This window comes from Alosa alosa, chromosome 11 (assembly GCF_017589495.1).
Source record: "Alosa alosa isolate M-15738 ecotype Scorff River chromosome 11, AALO_Geno_1.1, whole genome shotgun sequence".
NCBI lineage: Eukaryota > Metazoa > Chordata > Actinopteri > Clupeiformes > Clupeidae > Alosa > Alosa alosa.
The window spans coordinates 20,951,219-20,977,483 of record NC_063199.1 but is presented as its reverse complement, the minus strand read 5'-3'; the positions used below and the strand labels follow the sequence as shown (position 1 = coordinate 20,977,483).

The 26,265-nt window shown below is 47.0% G+C and overlaps 1 protein-coding gene across 1 annotated transcript; it reads right to left on the bottom strand.

The window, feature by feature from the left end:
• Window positions 1–26,265, bottom strand: duox (dual oxidase). Its single transcript, XM_048256519.1, has 34 exons — window positions 26,160–26,265; window positions 25,783–25,896; window positions 25,506–25,589; window positions 25,232–25,396; window positions 22,192–22,379; window positions 21,390–21,591; window positions 19,732–19,898; window positions 19,264–19,324; window positions 18,740–18,836; window positions 18,204–18,294; window positions 17,986–18,088; window positions 17,223–17,395; window positions 16,285–16,460; window positions 16,023–16,141; window positions 15,719–15,859; window positions 15,452–15,565; window positions 14,965–15,167; window positions 14,118–14,303; window positions 13,358–13,583; window positions 12,835–12,928; window positions 11,538–11,713; window positions 11,304–11,376; window positions 10,196–10,279; window positions 9,032–9,210; window positions 7,801–8,031; window positions 7,392–7,491; window positions 6,881–6,930; window positions 6,586–6,713; window positions 5,976–6,129; window positions 5,102–5,334; window positions 4,725–4,883; window positions 4,163–4,318; window positions 1,267–1,395; window positions 1–893 (listed from the first exon to the last, which is right to left on the bottom strand). Exons 2-34 carry the CDS (start codon window positions 25,859–25,861, stop codon window positions 771–773), a joined length of 4,644 nt encoding a protein of 1,547 aa, XP_048112476.1. The 5' UTR covers window positions 25,862–25,896; window positions 26,160–26,265; the 3' UTR covers window positions 1–770.

The window sequence follows — 26,265 nt, the reverse complement described above, 5'->3', positions numbered from 1 at the left end:
TGTGGTAAATTAATTCTTTATTATCGAACTCAGTTCTTACATTTTCAACACATCTCATATCAGTTACAGGACAGAGTTCTTGCATTTTAAACATCATCAGATACAGGACAGAGTTCTTACATTGTAACACATCTCATACCAGATACAGGATAGAGTTCTTACATTTTAACACATCTCATATCAGATACAGGACAGAGGATGGATGCAAACCAGTAGTGAGACTCGCATCTGTGGAAGCAGGCCGGTCAGGATCCGTGGGGATCAGTCCACAGGTGCAGGACACAACAGCACCACAGGATAGAGCAACTCATTACAGGAACCAGAACCAGAACCTGCCTTGCAGTCAGGCACTACACTGAACCCAGGTAGAACATCCAAATAAGAGATGATAACTGTCACAGTATCCATGTAAACACACAACATTTAGCTCTCGTCATGACAAATGTTTTCATGTGCATTAAGCAGGCCTTTCAAAAGGAACTTTACAGGTTCTAGTATTGGTGCAATAAATGGGATTTAGAACAGGAACTGTAAAAGTTCTTGTAGTGGTGCATGAAGTGGGATTTTGAACTGGAACTTAAAAAATTCTCGTAGTGGTGCATAAAATTAGCTAGAGAACAGGAACTTAAAAAGTTCTCGTAGTGGTACATGAAGTGGACTTGGGATTAGGAACTCTAAAAGTTCTCATAGTGGTGCATGAAGTGGGCTTCAGAACAGGAACTTTAAACGTTCTTGTAGTGGTGTATGAAGTGGACTTTGGAACAGAAACTTTAAAAGTTCTCGTAGTGGTGTATGAAGTGGGCTTGGTCCCGTTTGTTTATCTGCTGGCAGGCCTTCTCCACGTTCTTGGTTAGACCAGGGGGGCCACAGCTGAACACGCCGATCTTCCCCACCTGAACCAAACACACAGGAACCATCAGGAACCAGATCACTTTCATCAGCTTTACTATGAGTGGCTCAGACTGAGCTGGAGAAGTGTGTGTTAGTGCGCGTGCGTGTGTGCGCGTGTGTGTGCCGTAAGTTGGCCAGGTGCAGCGCTTGAAACCCTTGGCTCATGTCCAGAGGTCTGTGGCAGGTCTGATTGGCTGAATGAGTGTTATCTGCCTGCTGAGAAACTAAGCTGCTGGTTATGTGTGTGTGTGTGTGTTTGTGTATGAGTGTCTGGTTTGGGGGTGGGGGGTATAGGGGTGGAGTTGGAGTGTCTGGTTGGTGTGTGTGTGTGTGAGTGCCTGATTGGTGTGTGTGTGTGTGTGTGTATGTGTGTACCTCAGGATGGACCTCCTGCAGAGAGCTGAAGAAGGACAGGAAGGGGGGGCGGCCAAAGTGGGTGATGGAACGCAGCCCTGTGAACATACTCCGATTCCACACCTTCTGGAAGTGCCGCTCACACACATACTGACACACACACACAATACAATCAATGAATAATTAACTCAGCTATTCAAATATTAACTGTTAAAGTCTATATTGTCCAGTTATTTTCACCGATAAGGAATCAGTCAGAATAATTCAATAAAAGTTGTGTACTCTGGGTTAAATAAGTAATTAAGCAATATGACATGTGGGAGAGTGGGGTTGGTAACAGTTCTCACTGACACGAGGCCAGATGCCAAGTACCACAGGTAATCACAGCCCTGAACATGTTCTTTACTAATCACAGCCCTGAACATGTCCTAAACAAACATGAGCATCAGACTGAATGTATCCTTCACCAACATGAGCATCAGACTGAAAGTGTCCTTCACCAACATGAGCATGTCCATTACGAACATGATTGTCAGACTGAATGTGTCCTTTACTGTACGAACATGAGCGTCAGACTGAACGTGTCTGTGACGACCATAAACGTCAGACTGAACCTGTCCGTTATGAACCTAAGTGTCAGACTGAATGTGGACTATTTTATTCATTCATTCTCTGCTCCAAAAATAGTTTCAGCCAGAATGTTCAGTATATAGCAGCCAATCAACCAAAACTATCACTCTGCAGCCAAGTTGAGTGAGAGATGCTGTCCTGTCTTCCTGCATGTTAATTTTTACCAAAGATCCTTCAGATGAGTGTCAGACTGAACGTGTCCTTCAGATGAGCCATCTCTGAGTGTCAGACTGAACGTGGACATGTCTTTCAGATGAGCGCAGTGACGGACTGGACGGTGTGGCATTTGGGCAGATGCCAGAAGGGCCGCGGCCTCTTGTGGGCCGTCTGGGCCGGCCAATCACGGGGCGGCATGCTTGTCGGGTTCATGCGGCCCCTTTATCGCAAGGCCGGTTCCACATTATCTCTCGGCCTACTATCAAGCATCAATAGTGTTTAATGGCTTCAAATCAGCCATTTATCTAACTCCCTCTTACTAATATGCAGTGGGAAACTGGTCAGTATTTATACCAGATATGAGTCTCTATACTACAGTCATGGTGACCCTCAATATTTACATCAGTCTACATTCTTTTGTAGCCTTATTCAATCAAATGTTTAAAAAGTGCATTGTTTGAAATTGAAATACAATAAATATGCCTGTATCTTTTATTTTATTATTGGTTTACAAAAGTTATAAGCAATGACTTCGAAACATAAGTGAATGTCTGCTTAAATTTAGTGAAGATGCTACGGTCAAAAATCTACAGTCAGAATTGACACCTCGCTACGCACTGGGACAGCCTGAAAAAGTCTCCTCTAAACGAGTACACAGTCAGAGCTATACATTGATGATGCTGCGGAGAAAGAGGAAGATACAGAAATAAACCTGGTGAGCAAGAAATGTGCTACCTGCAAGAATTGTGCAATTTGTTGCTATTTCCTTCTCCAGCAGTTAAACCTCTTTACCTGTGCCTACAACAATATATGGTTAGCATATAAATTCCTACTAACACTGTCATGTACTCAAGTGGCATGCGAACTGAGTTTTTCCACTCTTAAATTCATCAAGAATCGCCTAAGGACACGATTGTCACAGGATAATTTGGAGGCCTTTATGCTGATGGCGACAGAGAAAGAGGTCGTAATGAACTTGGATGCTGATGACGTGATAGACAGTGTTGCGGGGAAAAGCAAGCTCCTTCGCACCTTGTTAACTGCATGACGTTAATTAAGACACGTTTGTGGAGCGGCTGCTCTGATGATCTATTCTAGGCTATTCTTTTTTCATTTTTTTATTGCATTAATTGTTTTGGAGTTGTGCATTTATATATCCATGTTCTTGGTTTAGTCTTTATGTTTATTAAAGTTAAAGTTCATCACCAATGGGGCTACAAACGTGCGTGTAATTTCCTGTGCATGTGAAGTTATATCTGTGTGTTGCGGGCACGTACATGCACATGCGTGCGTGTCCCTGTGTGGGCCGCTGGTTGGTGAAAATGCCAGGGCCGTTTTTTAATCCCAGTCCGTCACTGGATGAGCGTCAGACTGAACGTGGACATGTCTTTCAGATGAGCGTCAGACTGAATGTGGACATGCCTTTTAGATGAGCGTCAGACTAAACGTGGACGTGTCCTTTAGATGAGCCGTCTCTGTTTGAACATTAACTCGGTTTGCACTACTCTTTTGTCTCCTTCAATGACGGTCAAATGGGACGTTATAAAATTCTACTTTCTTTTGAATGGAGTGTTGTCATATTAGAATTTAACGGTTGAAGTATATCAAACGCAGAGTGATTACTACTGGGGAAGAGTTTGCGTCGTGCATTGTGTTGTATCCTTCCAAAGGATATCCCCACTCATGGAATGCCTCTTATCCAATCAGAAATGAAAATCATGTTCGATAATCTATAATACTACATGTTTGATGAAGTTTGATGAACCAGTCAGAATAATTCAATAAAATTGAATTGTTTGATGAACCGGTGGGTTGCCAGTTCGAACCCCAACCAGTAGGAACGACTGAAGTGCCTTTGAGCAAGGCACCTAACCCCTCACTGCTCCCCGAGCGCCGCTGTAGCAGGCAGCTTACTGCGTTGGGATTAGTGTGTGCTTACCCTCACTGTGATCAAGTGTGCTGAGTGTGTTTCACTAATTCACGGATTGGGATAAAAGCAGAGACCAAATTTCCTTCACGGGATCCAAAGTATTATACTTATACTGTTAACAGACTGGCTTATTGTAAATGGACGGAGTTTCCAGGGGGGAGTGATCTGGTCAGTGGGAGGAGTGATCTAGAAACTGCTTACCAGCATGGTGGTGCGGAGGTCAAACTTCTCGGCCAGCTGGGTGATGTAGATGTGCACAGAGACGAGGTCCTGCACATCCGCCTCCTCCACCTCCCTGATGATGTCCGACACCCACTCAAACTGCTTCTGCGTGCGCGTCACCCAGATGAAATACACCTGCAGAGACCACAGCCAGTGAGCTCACACACAACACACACATTAACTCCACACACAACACACACACACGTTAACTCCACACAAAACACACACATGTTAACTCTCACACAACACACACATTAACTCTCACACAACACCCACATTAACTCTCACACAACACACACATTAATTCACATACAACACACACATTAACTCTCACACACAACCTATGTTAACTCTTAAATACAGTACAACATAACTCTCACACAACACAACACACATATGAACACAGCAGGCAGCTAAGCTCTTGACCAAAACACACAGTTTCTCAGTAAAAGTATTTAGTAAAAAGATTTTAGTTCCCTCAGCCTCTTTTAGTTCTAGCTCGTTTAGTTCCATGAGACGTCTTTCAGGTTAAGCTCAGTACCTTCTTGCACTGGACCTTGAATTTGACTGAGGATTTGAAGATCAGGTCCTTTAGTATGGAAGCAAAGGGCGTGACTCCGATGCCGCCGCCCACGAGGACAGACACCTCAAAGTCTGTCCACTCTTGGTGGCCCTCTCCGAAGGGCCCGTCCAGGTACAACTGCAGACAGGGAGGGGAAAATCAGCAATCACGAGTGTGTGTGTTTGTTTTGAGACCCTACATGAGTGTGTGTATGTTGAACGGTCTACTTCCAGGCGCCTCTGAGGGGTGTGGTACTCTGTGTCTCTGTGAGTGTGTGTGTGTGTGTGTGAGTTAAGACACTTAATGAGTGTGTGTTGAGACATTATGTGTGTGTGTGCATGTGTGTGTGTGCTTGCCTTTGGGTACCCCCCCGCCTCCTGGCGCCTCTGTGGAGAGTAGGATTCACGGAGCTGGCTGGTCCAGGGCCCGACAGCACGGATGTGCAGACTCAGCGTCTCCTCGTGGGGCGCCGAGGTCAGTGTGAAGGGGTGGTACTCGTCCGTACCCAGGTCCAGGCACGCCACACGGACCCACTGGCCCGAGCGGTACACAAAGCCCTGCGGCCGCTTAAACTCCAGGTACGTCACACCTGGACCCCAACACACAGAGGTGATAGCATCAGAATACACTGAACATCAACATCAACTTCAGGCCATGCTGAAGTCGTAGCGGCATGCCACCGTTTCAGGTTTAGGTGTGTTAACATGCTAACATCTTGAGTTCAAGTGCTAAAATGATAAAACACGCTAACATCAAAGGTTCAGTCCCTAGGCTATGGTGAACATGCTAAAATCTTACATTCAATTCAGTTTCATTTCAATTCACCATCCATGGGTTGAGAAGCTGAAATCATGCTTCTTGCTCACTTAGGCTAAATTTTTGAGCTTTTTTATTAACCTTAAATGACAGGATAGTGAAGATCAGACAAGAAACGAGTGGGAGAGAAATATGGGAAGAGGGCTCAGGAAATGGCCTAAAGCTGGACTTTAATGGGCACTGGACCCGAATGTGCATTGTGCATGTGCATTCTAGCCCTGCTGCCTTCAAGGGAGGTATTTTTTTTATTCAGGAGAAATGTAAATGAGGATCTGAAAAATCTCTTAGCCTGCGTCTCCCACATCCTCGCCGCTTCCTGCTGAAACGGTCCTACAGAGCTGTTGTGAATAACTCAGATGACGTTTCTTCAGTTTCTCTGAGTTCATCTAAAGGTGAGCTGAGGGGAGGTCTCACCTGAGGGCAGGAGTTCGACCTTCACCACGGGGATCTCCACCTTCTTGCGGTTCAGGCTGATGAGCTTGTCGAAGAGGAAGAGCAGGGCAGGAGGGATCAGGTAGATGTAGAAACGTGGCTGCTGCAGGAGGGCGAAGCTCCCGTGGATCACCGTCTAGGACAGGCAGACAGAAAGACAGGCAGGACAGGCAGACAGGAAGAACAGGCAGGAAAGGCAGGCAGACAGGAAGGAGAGGCAGACAGGAAGAACAGGCAGGACATGCAGACAGGAAGGACAGGCAGACATGCAGGACATGTTTAATTTCAGAGTGTATCTAGCACAGCTATATCACAGCTCAGAGAGAGTATCTAACCCAGCTACTGTACATCACAGCTCTGAGAGAGTATCTAACCCAGCTACTGTCACAGCTCAGAGAGAGTATCTAACCCAGCTCCATCACCGTCTATGCATGCAGGACAGGCAGACAAAGCACACACACACACACGCGCGTTTGGAGACTGCATCTCCAGCCCGCCCCATTTGGGATCTCACGAAGTGCCTACATCACACACAAGTGGTGGATTTGAGAGAGGGTGCAGTAAGCACTCTACTGTATTTCCTGTGGCTCACCAGCAGGTAGACGAAGACGTAGAGGTAGTGAGTGACCCAAAAGCCTCGGAAGCTGACCCGTCTGAAATAGCGCGATGCAAACACATAGATGAAGGACAGGACTAGGAGGAGGAGGATCCCCGTCATGCCTGGAGAAGGAAGAGGGACAGGTGTGTGTGTATGTGTGTGTGTGTGTGTGTGTATGTGTGTGTGTGTGAGAGAGAATATAGACTAGTTTTAATGAGTCCCGATAACCTTTTATAAATGGTTAAATGACTCCTAAAACATAATGGAACTCATTTTCATACACTCTTACCTGGAACTGTCTGGAAGAACCAGAATGTCCATGCCATTGGCTTTTCCGAGCTAGAAAACAGAGAACCAAAACAAAATCATATAGTACTCAAGGTTTATGTTCACAAAGGCTTTATACTGCCTGTGCAGTAGACCATTAACCTGACTCTCGCCAGATGAATTTCGTTCCACTTAGCTCCGCCTAGCTTCACTCACATCCATCTGGGACCTCTTCCGCTGAGAGTGATTTCTGCACCAGATTTTATGGTAGAGCCAATCAGGACGCAGGGCGGGAGTTTCATAGATGTGACATAGTGTAGAAGCGACTGTGAGACTGTTATCAGTGTCACGGGTTGGCTTCGATGTGAGTGGTGTCTGTGTCTGTGTGTGTGTGTGTGTGTGTGTGTGTGTGTGTGTGTGTGAGAGTCTGTGTGTGTGTGTGAGTGAGTGTGTGTGTGCTTGTGAGTGCGTGTGCATGTGAGTGTGTGTGTGTTAAATCGTGAGTGCTCCCGTTGCTGTGGGCGGTGGCGTACCCGTTGTTGGAGAGCACCTGTGGGAAGAGGCAGGCGAGGATGCTGAGCTCGCTGATGGACAAGACGTACAGGTTGACCACATGACCCAGGCTGTGCACCACTGCGGAGTCAGAGCAGAGCCGAAGGTCAGTCAGAATGACCACCACACAGCCTTCACAGCGCACCAATCATAACGCTCACAGCCTTCACACCGCACCAATCAGAATCATATTGCCCATAGCAACAAGAGGATGACAAATCTACACTGAGGTGTAAAGCAATGGAAGCACACAGTTCCATTCAGTTGTAAAGCAATGGAAGCAAACCATCTATTATGCAAAGACCATGAGGTTTCCATGTATAGGAGGTGTAGGTCTGCATAAGTATTAGTTTCCTGTGTGCAGTGGCGCCTGTGTCTGTGACCTCTGACCTGTCAGGATGATGGCGGTCATGGCCATGAGTCGGTGGAAGTCGATGGCGGCGTCGAAGGGAATGTAGCGGTTCAGGAACGTCTCGCGGCACTTGGTGATGAGGTTGCGGGACACGGTCAACAGCATGTAGGGAAACAGGAAGGAGATGGCAGCCGCTGACCCGCGCGACACCACGATGCCCACCGCCGAGGTCTCGGGGACACCCGACGAGACGGCCTGCACGCCGTAGTCTACAGACAGACAAGACCTGTGAGGTGCACTCCGAGCAAACATTAGATCACAGAAACATAAACAGTAAAAACAGTTTGTCAGTATCAGTGTCCCAAAGAGGGAAGAGAAGAGAGCCTGGTTGCCTAGGAAATCCATTCCACCACCATAACACCACAGGGCTTCGTTTGGGACTTTTTTTACTATAGATATTAGAAAGCTAGATACCGCATTGTCCGTCGAGTTCTATGAGATGGCATCGTAAACGCGGCCGCCATATTGGTGGGGGCAGCACCTTCACTGTCTATGGGCAACACTTGCCGTCAATCAGAGACACCTGTCTGATTTCCAGTCAGAGTCACATGCTCCTCCATTGGCCTCCAGTGATTGCTGACCCCACCAAGATGGCGTCGGTATTTACGTACGTTCTGGAGCCCAATGCGGTATCTAGCTTTCTAATATCTATATTTTTTTACCATATGATGTAGGGGCCACCAGCTGTTGCTCATGAGCCACGCCACATAGAGAAACCTTTCCTCATGCTCATTGGTGGACATGCCACATAGGAAAACCTTTCCTCGTGCTCATTGGTGGATATTTTTAAATCAACGACACCCAGTAACACCATGTGTGAGCTCCACCTCCATGCAAGACCAGCTACAGTAGCTACTGTATACTAATTTGCTCACAGTGATTGACGGACCAGTTAGCTCTGTTGTAGCTGTGCTAAAGATAACTGATCACAGAACAGCTAGCTATGCTAATTTGCTCATAATGATTGCCATGGCTGTGTTAGTGTGGTTATGGTTAGAGTTAGTGTTACCTCACAGGTGCCTATGGAAGGTTGTGATATCTCCATACAGGGTTAGGGTGAGGGTTGTGATGTCTCCATACAGGGTTAGGTCTTAGGGTGAGGTTAACTCCTACAGTAGATCCCCCTGGACAGTGGTGCTGGCTCTGTGTGTGTGTGTTTGGATGCTGACTTACAAGGGCAGTGTTCTGCGTTTGGGGCGGTAAACTCACAGTAGCACCTTTCCAGAGCTACTCCTGCACTGATGCCATAGATGATACAGAACGTGACGATGTGCCGCCGGTAGTTCTCCACGAAGCGTTTGAACTGCTGGACTTTCTGATGGACAGGGTTCCTGGTGTAGCGCTCTCTCTGCGGCTTCACGTACAGCTTAGCACTGGACAGGCCCATCCTGCGGTTCACATCGAGAGCGCTTATAATTACACACCACACACACACACACACACACACACACACACACACACAAGCACAACAGCAGAGGGGGGTCAAAACGAAAGGAGCATTTATAACCACACAACACACACACACAAACAACAGCATAGGGAAACACACCCTCACCCCACATACACACCAGTGCAGTAACATTAATGTACTTTGACAAAACATTACAGCAAACTTTAAGAAAAATGGAAGTTTTGTTCTAATGAAAGATGTTTAGTACTGATTTACAGAGCCCCTGAGAGCCCCAGACGCGTGGTGTATGTCAAAGCTGCTGTGCTGGCAGTACAGGAGTTGGGTGTAACGCAGCTGTGGTACAGGAACTGATGTTAAGGCCAGCTCAGCTCTAAACCACAGAGGGAGATCTCCACCTGTAGACATGAGCTCACTCTCCCAGCCACACGCTCTCACAGCACCTGTGTGTGTTACCGCTCTCACTGCACCTGTGTGTGTTAAATCTCAACCCCTGTGTGTGTTACCGCTCTCACTGCACCTGTGTGTGTTAAATGTCAACCCCTGTGTGTGTTAAAGCTTTTAATGGCGCCCTGAGCCGGCTGCGGTCGAGAGGAAGCCCTGCATGACAACACCATGACAACACTAGCGCTAACACACTAATCCACCACGACAGTGGACATCGCAGCCTACAGCGCAGCCCTGGTTACGCCACAGGGGGGGGAGGCGTAATAACGAGCTCAGCACTGATGACACCATCAGCACAGGCCTGCGGCGCTGTAGGTTACTTCAGCCAGTACAGCAGCATTCTGGAGGTTTCACCACAGCAGAGACGAGAGCCTAACGACCAGGCCAGGAGTAACACACACACACACACACCTGAGGGAAAAGCTAACACACACACCTGAGGGAGAAGCTCTTTACACATCAAACTGACCGATCCCCACCTTTAACCAGCTTTACAGATGTAACTGACTGATCCCCACCTTTTTCCGTGCCTTCTGCGAAGCTCTGCACCGTCACTGCCAGTGGAACCATTTAGGAAATCTTTGTTTTCTTCTGCTGATGGGCTTCAAAGCACAAAGCAACATGAAACAATGAACACTCATAGTATTGTGAGCAAGAGTGTGTGTGTGTGTGTGTGTGTGTGCCAGTGGAACCATTTAAGAAATCTTTGTTTTCTTCTGCTGGTGGGCTTCAACATGAAACAATGAACACTCATAGTATTGCAGCTTTCACTCTTACCATTTCTTTTGATCTACAGGTTATGAGCAGAATTTCCCCAAAACACATGGGGCTGTATTTTGGCGCATGGTGTAAAAACTCGTTTTCCACCCGCGCAAAATTTAATTTGGTATTTTGCACGTTTATTTTTTAAGCAATGCGCCCAGGGGTGTGGCAATTAACAACCTAGGGAGGGGCCTGGCGCATTGTCTAAAAATCGCTATTGTACACCTGGTCAGAAGTCTATGGCGAGTTGTTGATAGGTTATTTTAAGAGCGCATTGTCAACAGTCATATTGGCAGGTGCACGCACCATCCTTCTATCATTCATGAACGCACACCAGCGCATGTCCATGCAAAACATTACAAATTGCACGATTACAATGGGAAACATAATTAGAATAAAGATATTACGAAATACTGTACATCTCATGATGAGTAGTTATTCACTATCATTTGCAAATTGGTAATGACGGTTAAAAGTGATTAGGGGAGAGGTAAGAGACACGTATGGAGCACAGCTGAAGACGCACTGTCACGAGATATAAGCAACTCCTCTGCTGGATAAATGTTGTTTTGTTCAGTCATTTGAGCAATATTTGGGTAAGTGTTGCTTTTTTCAGCCTATGTTTTCGATGGTAACCCATTGTCCATTGTCTCCAATGATGTTACACCCCAAACACACCCATATGACTGATTAAAAAACCTAGGAACACCTTGTTGCGCCATGCACTCGATGTTTGATAATGAAACCCCTCCCAATGTGGACTGGACATCTTACTAAATTTGAATAAGCTTTTGACGAGTGACGATGCGCTTTAGAATGTCATGATAGGGTCCATGGGGTGGTTGTGAGCGAAGGCAAACATACCGGTTCTTCTGTCTGGTGATGAAAGACACTCTGTGCTGCTGATTAATTCGGTTCTTTCCCTCCATTTCCATCCCTGTAGTCATACCACAAAAGCATTATAATAACAATACTATTAACAACACATTATTAACACACAATTCACATTGTTAGCTCATTATTGACATAGCAGTCATGTTAATTACACACTGTAAACAAAAAGTGTTATTGTCAGAAAAATAATCTAATGCTCAGTGCCTTTAATGTTGAGCTGAGCGAACTGGAGTTCGTTCTCGTGGTCTTTGAGGAGAAGGTGGAAGTCCTCCCAGGTGATCTGCTCTTTGGCTTCGAACCCCGCAGCCTTAAGCATGGCCTCAATCACCTCCTGTCCCTGACTCTTAGACAGACAACTACTGGAGATCTCCATGAATGACCTAAAGAGCACACAGATACTTAGGAGTGTAGGAGTGTGTGTGTGTGTGTGTGTGTGTGTGTGTGTGTGTGTGTGTGTGTGTGTGTGTGTGGATGCAGATGTCAGGATGCAGATGCACTGGGACTAACTGCAAAAACTAGAGAGAAAGTACTGTAGAAGGAAATAGTGGATTGGAAAATACTGTAGAAGGAAGGAGCGAATTAGAAATTAAAGGAGAATTCCGGTGTGATATTGACCTAAAGTGTGTTGAAACATGATACCGAGTGTGAACGTATGTCTCATAGCCCATCTCGGCTTGTCCCCTGCACTCCGAAATCTGGCGCTAGTTAGCCAATGCTACCAACAGCTATTTCAATGGGGGTGCCTCGGGCATCGGCCTAGCCATGCAAATAAATCACTGTTTTACACCATTTACGAGGCTCAACGTATCTCCACACTTCATTGGTAGACTTTTGAGGGACCTGACATTTAAAATGAGACATTGAGAACTTTGAGAAAGCACTGGTAGTTTACTTACAAGATGATTTATACAGACAGTATCTTCACGAAGTTAAGCGTTTGCAGCCATCTTGAATTTAGTCACTCAGAAGTCGGCGGCACGAAAGTACCTAATGAACAGGTATAATAAGGGATCAGATTCCAAAAATAATTCAGTGGAAATGCATGGATTCCAGTTGCTGCTACTGGAAGAAACTGGAATCCATGCATTTCCACAGAATTATTTTTGGAATATGGAATTTTTGGGCAGCCGTGACCTACTGGTTGGGGCTTCGGACTTGTAAATGGAGGGTTGCCGGTTCGAACCCTGACCAGTACGAATGGCTGACGTGCCCTTGAGCAGGGCACCTAACCCCTCACTGCGTCAGGATTAGTGTGTGCAGAGACCAAATATCCCTCACAGGATCAAAAGAGTATATTAAAGAGGTGCTGAATTAGAAAATATAGAAGGAGGGGCATTAGAAGGAAGTGCTGAATTATAAAATACTGTAGAAGGGAGGGCATTAGAAGGAAGTGCTGATTTAGAAAATACTGTAGAAGGGAGGGCATTAGAAGGAAGTGCTCTAGGTGTCTCTAAGCTGATATGGTGAAGAGAGCGGTCTGCAGGGTGTGGCGGTAGTAAACCTGAGTAATGTGGAGAACTCCTTTCTGGACATAAAGCCGTCTCCATCAATGTCATGCATCGCAAACAGCAGCCTGGACTTCTCCTCTGGGGAACCTGGAACACACACCACATTCACACACCTGTACCTTCATACACACCTGTTCCTTCATACACAGGCTGCAAAGCCCAGCGCTCAGAAACATACATTGGCGTGAACTTGTATAAATGCATACAAATATGAACTATTATTACATGTAGTGCTTCCATTACAACTTCAACATGTAGAAAAGAGCTGTGGTGTGTGTTAGTGTGTGTATGTTGTGTTGTGTGTTAGTGTGTTGTGATGAAGGGTGTGTGTGTGTGTGTGTGTTGTGTTGTGTGTTAGTTAATGTGTTATGATAAAGGGAATGTGTGTGTGTGTTAGTTAGTGTGTGTGTTGTGTGTTAGTTAGTGTGTGTATGTTGTGTTGTGTGTTAGTTAGTGTGGTGTGATGAAGGGTGTGTGTGTGTATGTGTGTGTGTGTGTGTTTCTGTCTGGACTGACCCTTCATGAAGATGGCAATGACGTCCAGGAACTCCTGCATGGACAGGTATCCGTTGCCATCCTTGTCGGCCAGCGTGAACATGGACTGGACGAAGAGCGAGCTGGGCTTGAGCCCGAGAGCAGCAGCGAACTCTGACCCGGATAGCTCGCACTGCAGCGCCTCTCGCGTCCGGCTGCTGGACAGGCCCCTTAGGTCCCCCGCGTCGCGCTTATCGATATCCAGCACCTGAGTGCAGGACAGACCAGGGAGACGCAGGGCAGATGAGCAAGAGCAACAACTGTGTGTGTGTGTGTGTGTGTGTGTGTGTGTGTGTGTGTGTGTGTGTGTTACCTTGGGAAATGCTTGTCTAAAGAACACCTCCACTGTCTGGGCCCTCTGCGCTCTGTGTGTGTGTGAGAGAGTGTGAGAGTGTATGAGTGTATGTGTTATCTTGGCGAACGCTTATCTTAAGAACACCTCCACTATCTGGGCCCTCTGCGCTCTGTGTGTGTGTGTGTGTGTGTGTGTGTGTGTGTGAGTGTGTGTGTGTGTTTTACCTTGACGAACGCTTGTCTAAAGAACACCTCCACTATCTGGGCCCTCTGGCGCTTTGTGTGTGTGTGTGTGTGTGTGTGTGTGTGTGTGTGAGTGTGTGTGTGTGTTTTACCTTGACGAACGCTTGTCTAAAGAACACCTCCACTATCTGGGCCCTCTGCGCTTTGTGTGTGTGTGTGTGTGAGAGAGTGCGCGTGTGTGTGTGTGTGTGTGTGTGTGTGTTACCTTGGCGAACGCTTGTCTAAAGAACACCTCCACTATCTGGGCCCTCTGCGCTCTGGTGACGGCCTCCCTGAGGAGGTCCTTCTCACTCATGCTCCTCATGCTGATGTGCTGCTCCTGCTCCCCCAGGGAGGAGTGCAGGAGACCCAGGAACGCCGCCCGACGCTCCTCATCCTCAAACAGCAACACCTGAGAACACACAGAAGGAGAAAGAGGAGGAGATGATGGAGGAGGAGGAGGAGGAGGAGGAGGAGGAGGAGGAACCAGAATCTTTGGGAGGAACAATCAGGAAGAGAGGAGAAGGAGGAGGAGGAGCAGTAGGAGGAGATGGATGAACAATCAGCAGCAGGAGGAGGAAGAAGAGGAGATGATGGAGGAGAAGGAGGAGGAACAATCATGGAAAAAAAGGAGGAGGAGGAGCAGGAGGAGGAAGAGGAGGAGGAGGAGGAGCAAGAGGAGTAGGAACACTCAGGAGGAAGAGGAGGAACAGGAACACTCAGGAAGAGGACGACGAGGAGGAGCAGCAGGAGGAGATGGAGGAACAATCAGGAAGAGGAGGAGGAGGAACAACCAGGAAGAAGAGGAAGAGGAGGAGCAGGAAGAGATGGAGGAACAATCAGCAGCAGGAGGAGGAGGAGGAGGAGGAGGAGGAGGAGGAGTAGGAACATTCAGGAGGAAGAGGAGGAGAAGGAACATTCAGGAGGAAGAGGAGGAGTAGGAGGAGGAACAATCAGGAAAAGGAGGAGGAGGAGGAGGAACACTCAGGAGGAACAGGAGTAGTAGACTGCAGTCGGAGCACTGCCTGTAGCTACTGAGGAGGCGCGGGAGGAGGTGTGGCCTGCCCACTCACCAGGTCGTACTCTTTGGGCACTTTGAGCAGGAGGGTGCGCTGCTGGCGGTCGCTGGACAGCAGGAGGGTCAGCGGACTCTGGCCGCCCAGGTTCAGGGAACGCAGCAGACCACCCGCAGGCACACACACTTGCAGACGCAGCTGCTCGTCCAGCTCCAAACACACACTCTGGGATGCCTCGTCCAGACCCTGCCATTCCTCCGCTGGAGCAGAGAGGGGGAGGAGAGGAGAGAGGGAGGATAGATGGAGAGAGGGAGGAGAGATGGAGAGAGGGAGAAGAGAGGGAGAGAGGAGAGAGAAGAGATGGAGAGAGGGAGAAAGGAGGGAAGGTGTGTGTTATTCAGTGTGTATATGGCTCTGAATATGTATACAATATTCTGGGCTATCTGGTTCAGAGATATCTCCACAACTCTGTTTCCAAAAATCTTCCCTTTCTTTCCCAAATCCCTTTCTGGTGTCTTGTCTCTAGGACTACGACCCAACAGACCTGTAATCCCAGTGAAAGACTTGTTGTCCTTTTTTGACGAGTTTGACATCTTCTGGAACTTCTTAAATCTGTATTTCCTGAAGAAGGCCACGCCAATGGCCACCAGGAAGCTCACTGTGTGCAGACAGGGAAGGAGAACAGTTCTGAGGAACCAATAACATGCCTTACAGTGTTCCTGTGATTGGCTGGCTCAATCACAGGAAATGGCAGGATTAATTATCATTCCTCTGAAATGAAAGTGCCTCTTGATGAGCTGGATGGACTGACCGACAGGGAAGAGGAAAAGAACGATGACCAGGATGCCGAAGCCAGCTTTGCTGCCGCTGTCAAAGTAGTCCATGGAGAAGGGAGGAGTACAGGGGGGCAGGCCTGAGGCTTTCAGCTGCTCGGGCTGAGGACAAGGGTCACCTGGACACACACACACACACCCACACAATTTACAAGCAGGCCCAGCCCAACCCTTTGACCATCAGCTCATTCATTTCACAGAAGGTAAATCAATTATGAGGAGGACGTGCATGCCACACGTACACGTGTGTGTGTGTGTGTGTGTGTATATGTATGAACTTACCATTTCTCCAGAAGAACACGTCATTCTGAATGTCTTCAGGCTCTACACTTGTAACAGCGACGATAACATCATGGAACGTGGTGTTACGGATAGATAAGATTTCCTCTTCCGTGAACAATCTGGGAAATACACAATCATAATCTTTATGCTTATCCTCAATCCAACCCACAATCCACAATCCTATCTCATGATCATTGTGAGGTATCATAAAGCACCATCCTCCTCCATTGACTAATATTTGCATTGTGGTGTCCACTCTCACCCATTCTGCCTGTTCTCAAACCAGAACCGATCTCCATTCCGGATGCGCTGGAACTGATCGGAGATGAGGGTGGAGAACACAGGCCCAGGGCCACCCACCGCTTCCAGCAGGCCCCCGGGGAACAGCTCCAGACTGGACAGGTCATTCCCGTACAGCTCTGACAGCTCCGTAAACAGCTGGCACAACACAGCACAACACAACACAATACAGTTCAGCACAGCACAGCACAGCACAACACAACACAACACAGTTCAGCACAGCACAGCACAACACAGTTCAGCACAGCACAGCACAATACAACACAGTTCAGCACAACACAACACAACACAGTTCAGCACAGCACAGCACAGCACAGCACAGCACAGCACAGCACAGCACAGCACACAGCACAGCACAGCACAACACAACACAGTTCAGCACAGCACAGCACAGCACAACACAACACAACACAACACAACACAACACAACACAGCACAGCACAGCACAGCACAGCACAACACAACACAACACAGTTCAGCACAGCACAGCACAGCACAGCACAACACAACACAACACAGTTCAGCAAAGCACAGCACAACACAACACAACACAGCACAACACAACAGAGCACAACACAACACAGTTCAGCACAGCACAGCACAACACAACACAACACAACACAATACAACACAACACAACACAACACAACACAAAACAGCTCAGCACAACACAGCCAAAACAGCTCAACACAGCACATGAAGTCCACACACACAAACACACACAAACACACACACACACACACATACACACAGATGCACTCAAACACACACTCACACACATGCACATACACACACACAGTGGTAAGCGCACCTGCAAATTAGCCTGTTTAGATGCCTCCTTGACCCTACCTGCGGCTGAACTAAGCCAGGTGTGTCTATGACAGGCAGGTGTGATTCTACCTGTGGATTGGACCGGTTGAGCTCAGGGTTGAGGTCTGCCCAGGTGTTCAGTGGTGGAAGGTTGAGGGCCTCTCTGACCCTGGTGTAACTGGGCAGGCCAAAGTCCCGGCCTCGCTGGATCGTCATGGCAACCGCATCCGAGCGGGAGAAACGCAATGGACCATACATGTAGTCTGACCACAGAGGAGAGAAAGTGGAGAGAAGAGAAGAGGAGAGGAGAGAGGAGAGGAGGAGAGGAGGATAGAGGAGGAGAGGAGAGGAGAGGAGAGAGGAGGAGAGGAGGAGAGAAGATGAGGAAAAGAGGAGAGGACGAGATGACTCATTAGGTCATTTAAATAAGAGAGAGCTTTGGGTAAGTGCAGCAGCCTGTGGCTCTCAGGAGGCCGTGTGCTGGACAGAACTGGACTCAGGGGCCCCAGCCGTGGCGCAACTGGCTGGGGCGCCTGCACCGTGCGCCGGCGACCCGGGTTCGATTCCCGCCCCGTGGTCCTTTCCGGATCCCACCCCGACTCTCTCTCCCACTCGCTTCCTGTCATTCTCTACTGTCCTGTCAATTAAAGGCATAAAAGGCCAAAATAATATACTTAAAAAAAAAAAAAAAAAGAACTGGACTCAGGGTTTGGGTTATAGGGGGCAAACAGATCTGGACTCAGGGTTTGGGTTATAGGAGGGGGCAAACAGATCTGGACTCAGGGTTAGGGTTAGAGAAGGGGGCAAACAGATCTGGACTCAAGGTTAGGGTTAGAGAAGGGGGCAAACAGACCTCTGAGGTCCTCCACGATGACGTTGTCCTCTCTCTCAGCAATCTGAGACGCCATGCCCAGAATCAGTTCGTCCACGTTCGCAGCGGTCTGCAGATTGGGGTTCTACAACACAGCAGCAACACAGGCATTCACACTCTGATCAGTGTGACAACAGGACACGGTCAATCTCAACTCTAACCAGACTAACAGCCAGGAAGTGCTGGATGACTAGACTTACGTGTCGGTTCCAGAAGCTGTTGCACAAGCGCATGGCTGGAGATGTGGTGCCGTCATCGTTGACAACGGCTCTATAGTGGCAGCTACGGTTCCTAGAGCCACACAAAACGGACAGCAGATGCAATATGCAGCATGTGCCAACAATAGGCCTGATATGCAATATGCAGCATGTGCCAACATTAGGCCTGATATGCAATATGCAGCATGTGCCAACATTAGGCCTGATATGCAATATGTGGCAACAATAGTCCTGATATGTCGTATGTCAGGCCATTGATTACCCTTTCTCTATTTTCAAAGGAAATATTGTGCAAGAATATGGCAGATATTGCATTAATAGGAATGCATCAGCCACACAACAGGGAAGGAAGAGAGTGTGTGAGAGAGGGAGAGACCGATAGATTGAGAGAAAGAGAGAGAGAGACGGAGAGAGACAGAGAGAGGCACAAAACTGCTGTTTGATTGACAGGAGACTTTGATTAACGGGTGAGGATGGTCATACACAGAAAAGACAAATCTCTGGCAACACTTCAATACCTCATATAAACACCAGAGGGCACCAGAGTCAGGCCAAACCGGATGGCTGCAACAGCAAACTCAGGGGAGATTCCAGGATCCACATATTTCTGATAACCTGAGGGGCAAAAATCAAAACAGACAAGGAGATTAACACATGCAACAGATTAACACAGACTCAGTAAGAAAGTGTTTAACACACTTACAAGGGGGAACACACACACACTCACACACACCCTGCTGACGCACCTCAGAGCATCAAGGGCCCTCAGCTGCCCACAAAAGCCACCTCAGCTGCCCCTGGCATGCTACTGTGGTTAGTAGCGCATAGCCGTCTCTACTTTTCTCACACTCTCAAAACAGACACGCACACAAAAACACACACGCCCGCACACATGCACGCACGCATACACACACACACACATACACACATACACACACACATGCACATGTATGTACACACACACTCACACATGCATGCAAACACACACAGACACACATACGGTACACACACACCCAAACACACACACACACAGTTATATTACCTGGGTAAGGAGGCAGAGGGTCCCCCAGGTAGCTGGGCAGCCATTCATACAAGGCAATACTCTGAGCAGAGAGGAGGAACAGATCAACAGTTACAGGGGTATGAGCTACAATACTCTGTGATACACACACACACATACACTCACACACACATACACAGTCTAACTCACAATCTCACATGGTCTCACACACTGTCTCACACTCACACACACACTTTCATACTCTCTTTTTCACACACACACACACACACACACACACACACACACACACACACACACACACACACACACACACACACACACACACACACACTTTCACACACACACAAACCCTCTTGCAGAGTCGTGGTCTGTTGCTGAGAAACCCATCATGCAGCATGCAGTTACAGTAAGGCCTGACCTACACCTACTGTACACACACACACACACACACACACAAACACACACATACACACACACGCACACACTCACTTGCAGCGTAGCGATGAGCTTCTTCCTGGCCCCCTGGAACAGCTGTTCGTCAGACCAGTCTGGATGGGCCACATGCAGCTTGGTCGCCAGGTAGTTATGGTAACGGAACCACAGCACGCCCTCCGCCAGAGTAAACACATTCTCATTGGCCCAGCTATTCCCCAGCACTGCATACACACACACACACACACACACACACACACACACACACACACAAATGCTAAAAATTAATACCTTTTGACTGGCGCAGACAACAGCACTCATTTTTGGCCAACAGATAAGGGGTTCTAGAACCCGTTCTGTTCAGAATACTTATAACCCTGGTGCTATCTAGTGAACCGGTCCACATCTCCACCAGTTCTGAATAGAACCAAGGATGCCTCATCAACAGAGGGTGTTGCATTACGTTCCGCCAAGTGGGGACCAGACTACTAGTCTTAACTGTAGAATGACTATGTTTTGACTCCAGCTTCGCCTCCGAACCAACTTTTCAGGTTCCAGATAGATTTATTTTTTGGTGGAAATGCTCCAAATGTTTCCACCGGAACGGAGCTGGTTCTCTGTCGGTGGAAAAGGGCTAATAGAGCCAGGTTCTAGAAGCTGCCATCGTCCTGCCCACTGGTTCTAGGACCTTCAGTGTCAGCACCTGCTGAACAGGGCCAACAACACATCTGCATTCTGAAGGTGGCAAACAGGATTTGTGGATTGTGAAGCGCTGTCACTGGACATCTGACCTGTGAAGATGGCTTAGATTCTCCTGAAGTGAAGTTAGGCAATGCCTGGCCACAGGGGATTAACACACACACAGACCCACCCACACCCACACACACACACACACACACACACACACACACACACACACACACACACACACACACTGCTGGATAAAGAGCAGCTGTACTGACCACAGCGGTCCACATAATGGTGGGATTACAATAAGACAATAATTACTCTACACTACAGAGGCACTACACGGCTGAACATGCCAGTTTTACTCTGTATAACTACGGAAGGGAAGAAACAAACACTAGTTAAGTCCACCAGCTATAACATATCAAACATCGCCACAATCTGCCAGCTATAACACATCAAACACCATCACAGTACACAACAGGTGAGTGATATGGAAACTATATCATGATATTTCATATTGTATTATTTTTAATTTACTCACGATGATATGATTTATTTAATTTATTCATGAATGGTACACAGCAGCATTATGTGGCATATCATGGACAATACAATAGGGCGCAGGCCTCCACTCTAACCCTATGGGGCATATCAGGCTTCCACTCTAACCCTATGGGGCATATCAGGCCTCCACTTTAACTCTATGGGGCATATCAGGCCTCCACTCTAAACCTAGGCCTTCATCAATCAGGGAATGGACAAAAGGATGACCAATCAAACTGTTGGCGGTTCGGCTCTAAGTCTGTGAAACCACATGCAACACCTACAACACACATTGCACACTTTCTGACAAGTGTCATGATTTCAGCAACATGTACAGTAGATATCTTATCTCTGAAAGACACATGTAATGTAACACATCTGTGGCTTTGGTTTGTGCTAATAATTCAAACTGTCTAAATGTCTTCGGTACATCAGCCTGACTTGGGACCAGAACATCACGCTCCTGCTGCATCATACGTTACCATAGAGACCCGCGGGGCCGGTCTCACGGGTGCTAGGGTTGGGTGCGCTCCACATCAGGTTCCCTCCTCCACCCTTCTTCGGAAGGTTCCACTCGGAGCCAGTCGCCAGCTGGCCCAACGAGAAGCTACGAAGCGCGTCGACCCCAGAGCTGGACGAGCCGTACACGGAGCTGCCATCGATCCACGAGGACACATGGTTCACCTACACACACACACACACACACACGTACACGCACACACACACACGTACACGCACGTACACGCACACACAAGCACAAGCACACACACACACATGCACACATACACAGTTGTTGGATGCAGGGTATTAGATGCAGGGTAGTTACAGTGTGTTGGGTCCTGGTTAGTTGGAAGTTGGATATTGGGGGCAGTTGTGTACCTGGGTGTGGGGGTGTTGTGTGTTGGGTAGCTGTGTGTTGTTGTGTGTTGGGTAGTTGTGTACCTGCGCACAGGGGTTGTTGGGTAGTTAAGTATAAGTATATAAGTATATATACTCTTTTGATCCCGTGAGGGAAATTTGGTCTCTGCATTTATCCCAATCCGTGAATTAGTGAAACACACACAGCACACAGTGTACACACAGTGAGGTGAAGCACACACTAATCCCGGCACAGTGAGCTGCCTGCATCAACAGCGGCGCTCGGGGAGCAGTGAGCGGTTAGGTGCCTTGCTCAAGGGCACTTCAGCCGTGCCTACTGGTCGGGATTCGAACCGGCAACCCTCCGGTTAGAGGTCCGAAGTGCTAACCAGTAGGCCACGGCTGCCCAAACAGGCAGTTGTGTACCTGTGTGCGGGGGTTGTTGGGGCTCTTGCCCGTGTGGTGGTCCCAGGAGGCCCTCTGGAAGCGGAGCAGGGGGGCGGGGGTGGCGTTCCAGCGGAACACAGGGTCTCCCTCAGGAACGGGGATGTCCAGGAACTCAGGGGGACAGCCAGGCTGCCGGGCCTCCAGGACCTCGAACACCACGTGGTAGCCTGGAGGGACGACAGGACACACCAGCAGAGCAACAGGACATCGGACACGTCAGTCTCGGCCTGGGCTCTGGTCATTCTGTTTATCTTTCCTGTTTTTGTTTGTGTTAGCTCTCTGTCTGCCGGTGTTTACCTGTCTGTTGTCATGTGTGGATGAGCGAGTACAAAGGAAAGTAAATGCTAAACACTGCATGTTTGTGTGTGTTGCTTATAACATTGTCACACACACTACACATTTCAAACTAAATGACAAATCGGATTTTTTCGTCAGGTCAAAACCACACAGCTCCTGCTTGGCAAGAGTCAGCACCAATCAGAGGCTGCACGCATCACTTCACATTTTTACGACGTCATCACATAGATGTCTCAATAAACATATTTTGCAGTTTTTAAAAAAATACAAAATGCACACCAATAAAGCATTTTGAATATCTGGGTCATGTTCCCATTTTGGTTTCGCTTTGAGCTGTTTCCCATAGCCCCCTCTCTAGTTAAAACACAGAAGCCTGTGCGGAGGCGACTGCTTGAGGTCATCACAGTTTGGGTTTCAAAAAAGAGGTCATACAGGTTGGGGGCGCAGGGTACACCACAGAGCACAGGCAAATGGGGTCAGTAGTATGCTTATGGGACGAGGTGATGGTTTAAATAGTCACCAAATGTTCCACAACAATGCAAAATGTTTTTGAGCTTCAATAGCCTACATACACAGCTAGTCTTTCACAATAAAATAACAAACTTATTCACTTCCATTCAGTCCATTGCATCCATGTTGACCATAAAATAAAGACAAACAAATAAATGTACATAGTTTGCTTTAAACATGACGTTTGACTTTTGACAATTGCAAAACATTGCAAGCTGAGGACCTGTCACCGTCTGTTGGGCCCCCTGTCATTTGTTCCCTGTGTGACTGGGTATGTGTGTGACCTCTCCCTCTATTGTCTTGAAATATGGCAATCAGTTCTAAGTGCACTATTTACTAAGATGAGTGCACCATTTACTAAAATAAGTGCATGATTTAGTAAAACTTGCGCACTATGTAGAAAAAGGTGCGGACACATGGACGGATTATCAGCCAGTGGGCCCCTAAGCACAGATATGAAAAGGGCCCCACTGGCCACTTCAAAAGGTTGGTAACTCAGCTTAGTTAGGGTGGCCTGGGGGCATGCTCCCCAGAAGAAATTTGAAAAAAATATCCCCTTAAATAACAACTTCTGGCGAGGTTTTTTGAAAAGAAGCATTAACCCTTTGAGACCTTGAATTTGTCATTGTAATCTACACATTCTATATCTTGTTTTTGTTTATTTTTCAGGACAGTCTGGGATTTGTACCCATCTGGGAAAGTATAATGTGATACTTGCATAGCCTATGTCTCTTATGTCAGCCTTTATCAAGGGGAAACCATTTGTGTTTTTATGTCACCAGGAAGCATGCCAGTAGAAATATTTTTTTCATATTTAGGTGGGATAGATTGGAATCTTGAAATATAATAATCTTGACGGTGGGATATTCTATGGCTCACCAATTTACGAGAAGTATATATAGGCTGAGTGAGACAAATATTTTATTTATTAGGATAATTACTTTATTCACTTGAGTAGCCTATTGTCACTGAACCATTGGACCAAGAATGTGCATGCGAGACCAACTTTTGTTTTTTTTTATAAGGACAGCAAGTTCATTATTTTGGGTTGCTATTACATTATGGTGGTTGGCAGCTCATTGTCTGCAGCAGTCCTTTATCTTTAGAAAAAAAAAAGTATGTGTAGCATACTCGCTCAAATGTATAACACTCATTGATAAAAAGCTAATTTTCATTCATTGTTGACATTGTTTCATTCATTGTTTGAGCCATGGAGGCTCAGACGGATGTCCTAGCGCTAAAAAGCACAAACGAGTGCGAAAGTTGCAGCCGTGACGACAGGGAAAGTGCAAGTAGCCACGAGAGTGATTGGTCGTATAAAATGAACGTTGCTGATGTCTGGGTTAGGCCTACACAAAGCTACGACACAATCATTATGTTTTCTTAATGATCGACAGTTTAGTTTAGTTTATAAATAAAAAATAATTTTATAAAGTAGGCTAGGCCTATTAGCGTTACAAGTGTTCGTAGAAAAGCCTGATTTACACACATTGTTAAAGTGCCATATTGTTTACCAAAGTGTCATTTGGTTTACCAAATGACAGACAGATGAATTTCTGAATAAAAAGAATTTTGGTGCAGTTTTGAAATCTTAAACGTGTAACCCCATACAAGCGCACATGCATAACGTGTTTGCAGGGAGGGGATGTCCTATTTTGGAATTTTACCCGGATACAACGAATATTATTTTTTTGATTGGATGTCGGTGGCTATTTTTTTTTTTTTTGATTTGGCTGGTATGGTGCGCTAGCTCTGAATCCTGCGAGAAATCCTCTCGTATCCCTGCGCCTCCTCTAATAATTATGCAGATACCTTAACATCCCTAGTAATATTTCTGCGTGAGAAATGCAAGGTATGGCTTGTAAGCGTGTGAACTTGTTGAACTGCGTGTGACTTGAGATTGGATTTTGGTTGCTTTAGTGTCAAGAATGATAAAGAAATATAAGTAAGCCATATAGTCTTTGTCTGCTGACAAGGCAAAACGAAGTAAAAGAAACTCACAACATGTCTGTCTCTGAAACTAACAGCAACATGCTTGACTCTGAATGACAGAATGGCTTTTTGGCCAAAACCCTAATGATCCTACGTTGTCGCTGTCAGAACCCTGTCCTCAATACAACACAACACACTGCAGAGAGATGGTAAACTGTTTCATAGTTTGTGTCAAACACTTGGGTGGTAACATTGTTGGAGTTTAATCATAAACACTGACCGAAGAACAACGAAAGGACGGTCTGGTTCCGGGAGGAGGGCAGCCCCGATGGGCCTCGCATGGCAGCATTGCTAACCCGGCGCGCGTTGGGCAGCCGAGGCTCTCCGCGCACCTGATAGACCCCGTCCGAATACCGCGCGGGGAGAAGGCGCGTCAGCGACTCACCTGCGAATGGAACACATAACAGCGCGAAGGGACACAATCATTGCACAGGAAGGCGTAAAAAAAATACAAGTAACAAGAAGAAAGAGAAGGAATGAATGGACCAGCTTACCTGCTGCTCCACGGCTATGATAAGCTAAGTTATTGTACCAGCCGTCATAACGTTGGATTTCCCAGGCAACATTGGACTCTGATTCTAAATGTAATTGGACATATTACTCACACAAGATATAACTGTGATTGGACACATATTTTAGAAAATGCTCTTGTGAATAGAGTTTAATGGGCAATCTGCCTATTTAGTAGTTTTCAAGTTATTAGTTAGTTTCATTTTAATATATTTTTTAATTTCATTCGAAATATATTCGAATGAAATTATATCCACTTACTGGAACTAATAGCAGTCACAGTCAAAAGGACCACAACGCTGCAGATCTTGCTGCTTAAATCCATGATTGCGGAGAGCATCCAAGTGCAACTTGTCACAAGGGTCTCTGAGGACACTTAAGTGAACAAGAGAGAGAGAGAGAGAGAGAGAGCGCACGGCACGGAGAGAAAGTCGCGTTCATTCAAAGTAGGCTAATATGCTGTAGCCTAGGCTACGGAAAAAAAATCGGCAGTGGTATTCTTTTGACAGCGCATTTGAAATTAAGTAAAAATACAGATCTATGCTCACTGCCTAATTCTGCTCACAGTTCAGTAAATTCGGAAAACATCGATTTATGTAGCAGCACTGCAATTCAAGTGAAGAGTTGGTAAAACTTACCTCGACGTAAGACGACCCAGTACGACGAGTAGGCTAAATGGACAAAGAGTGAGCGCGATGTTGGGTAGTAGGTAACTTGTTTGTCTAAGCAGGTGTGGGATTAAAT

Coding starts and splice junctions, on each gene's coding strand:
- duox (XM_048256519.1), bottom strand. CDS start 25,861: ATGCTCTCCGCAATCATGGATTTAAGCAGCAAGATCTGCAGCGTTGTG. Junction 12,929..13,357: donor CATTGCCATCTTCATGAAGG/GTCAGTCCAGAC, acceptor TGTGTGTTCCAG/GTTCCCCAGAGGAGAAGTCC. Junction 8,032..9,031: donor AGCTCTGGAAAGGTGCTACT/GTGAGTTTACCG, acceptor GTCTGTCTGTAG/ACTACGGCGTGCAGGCCGTC.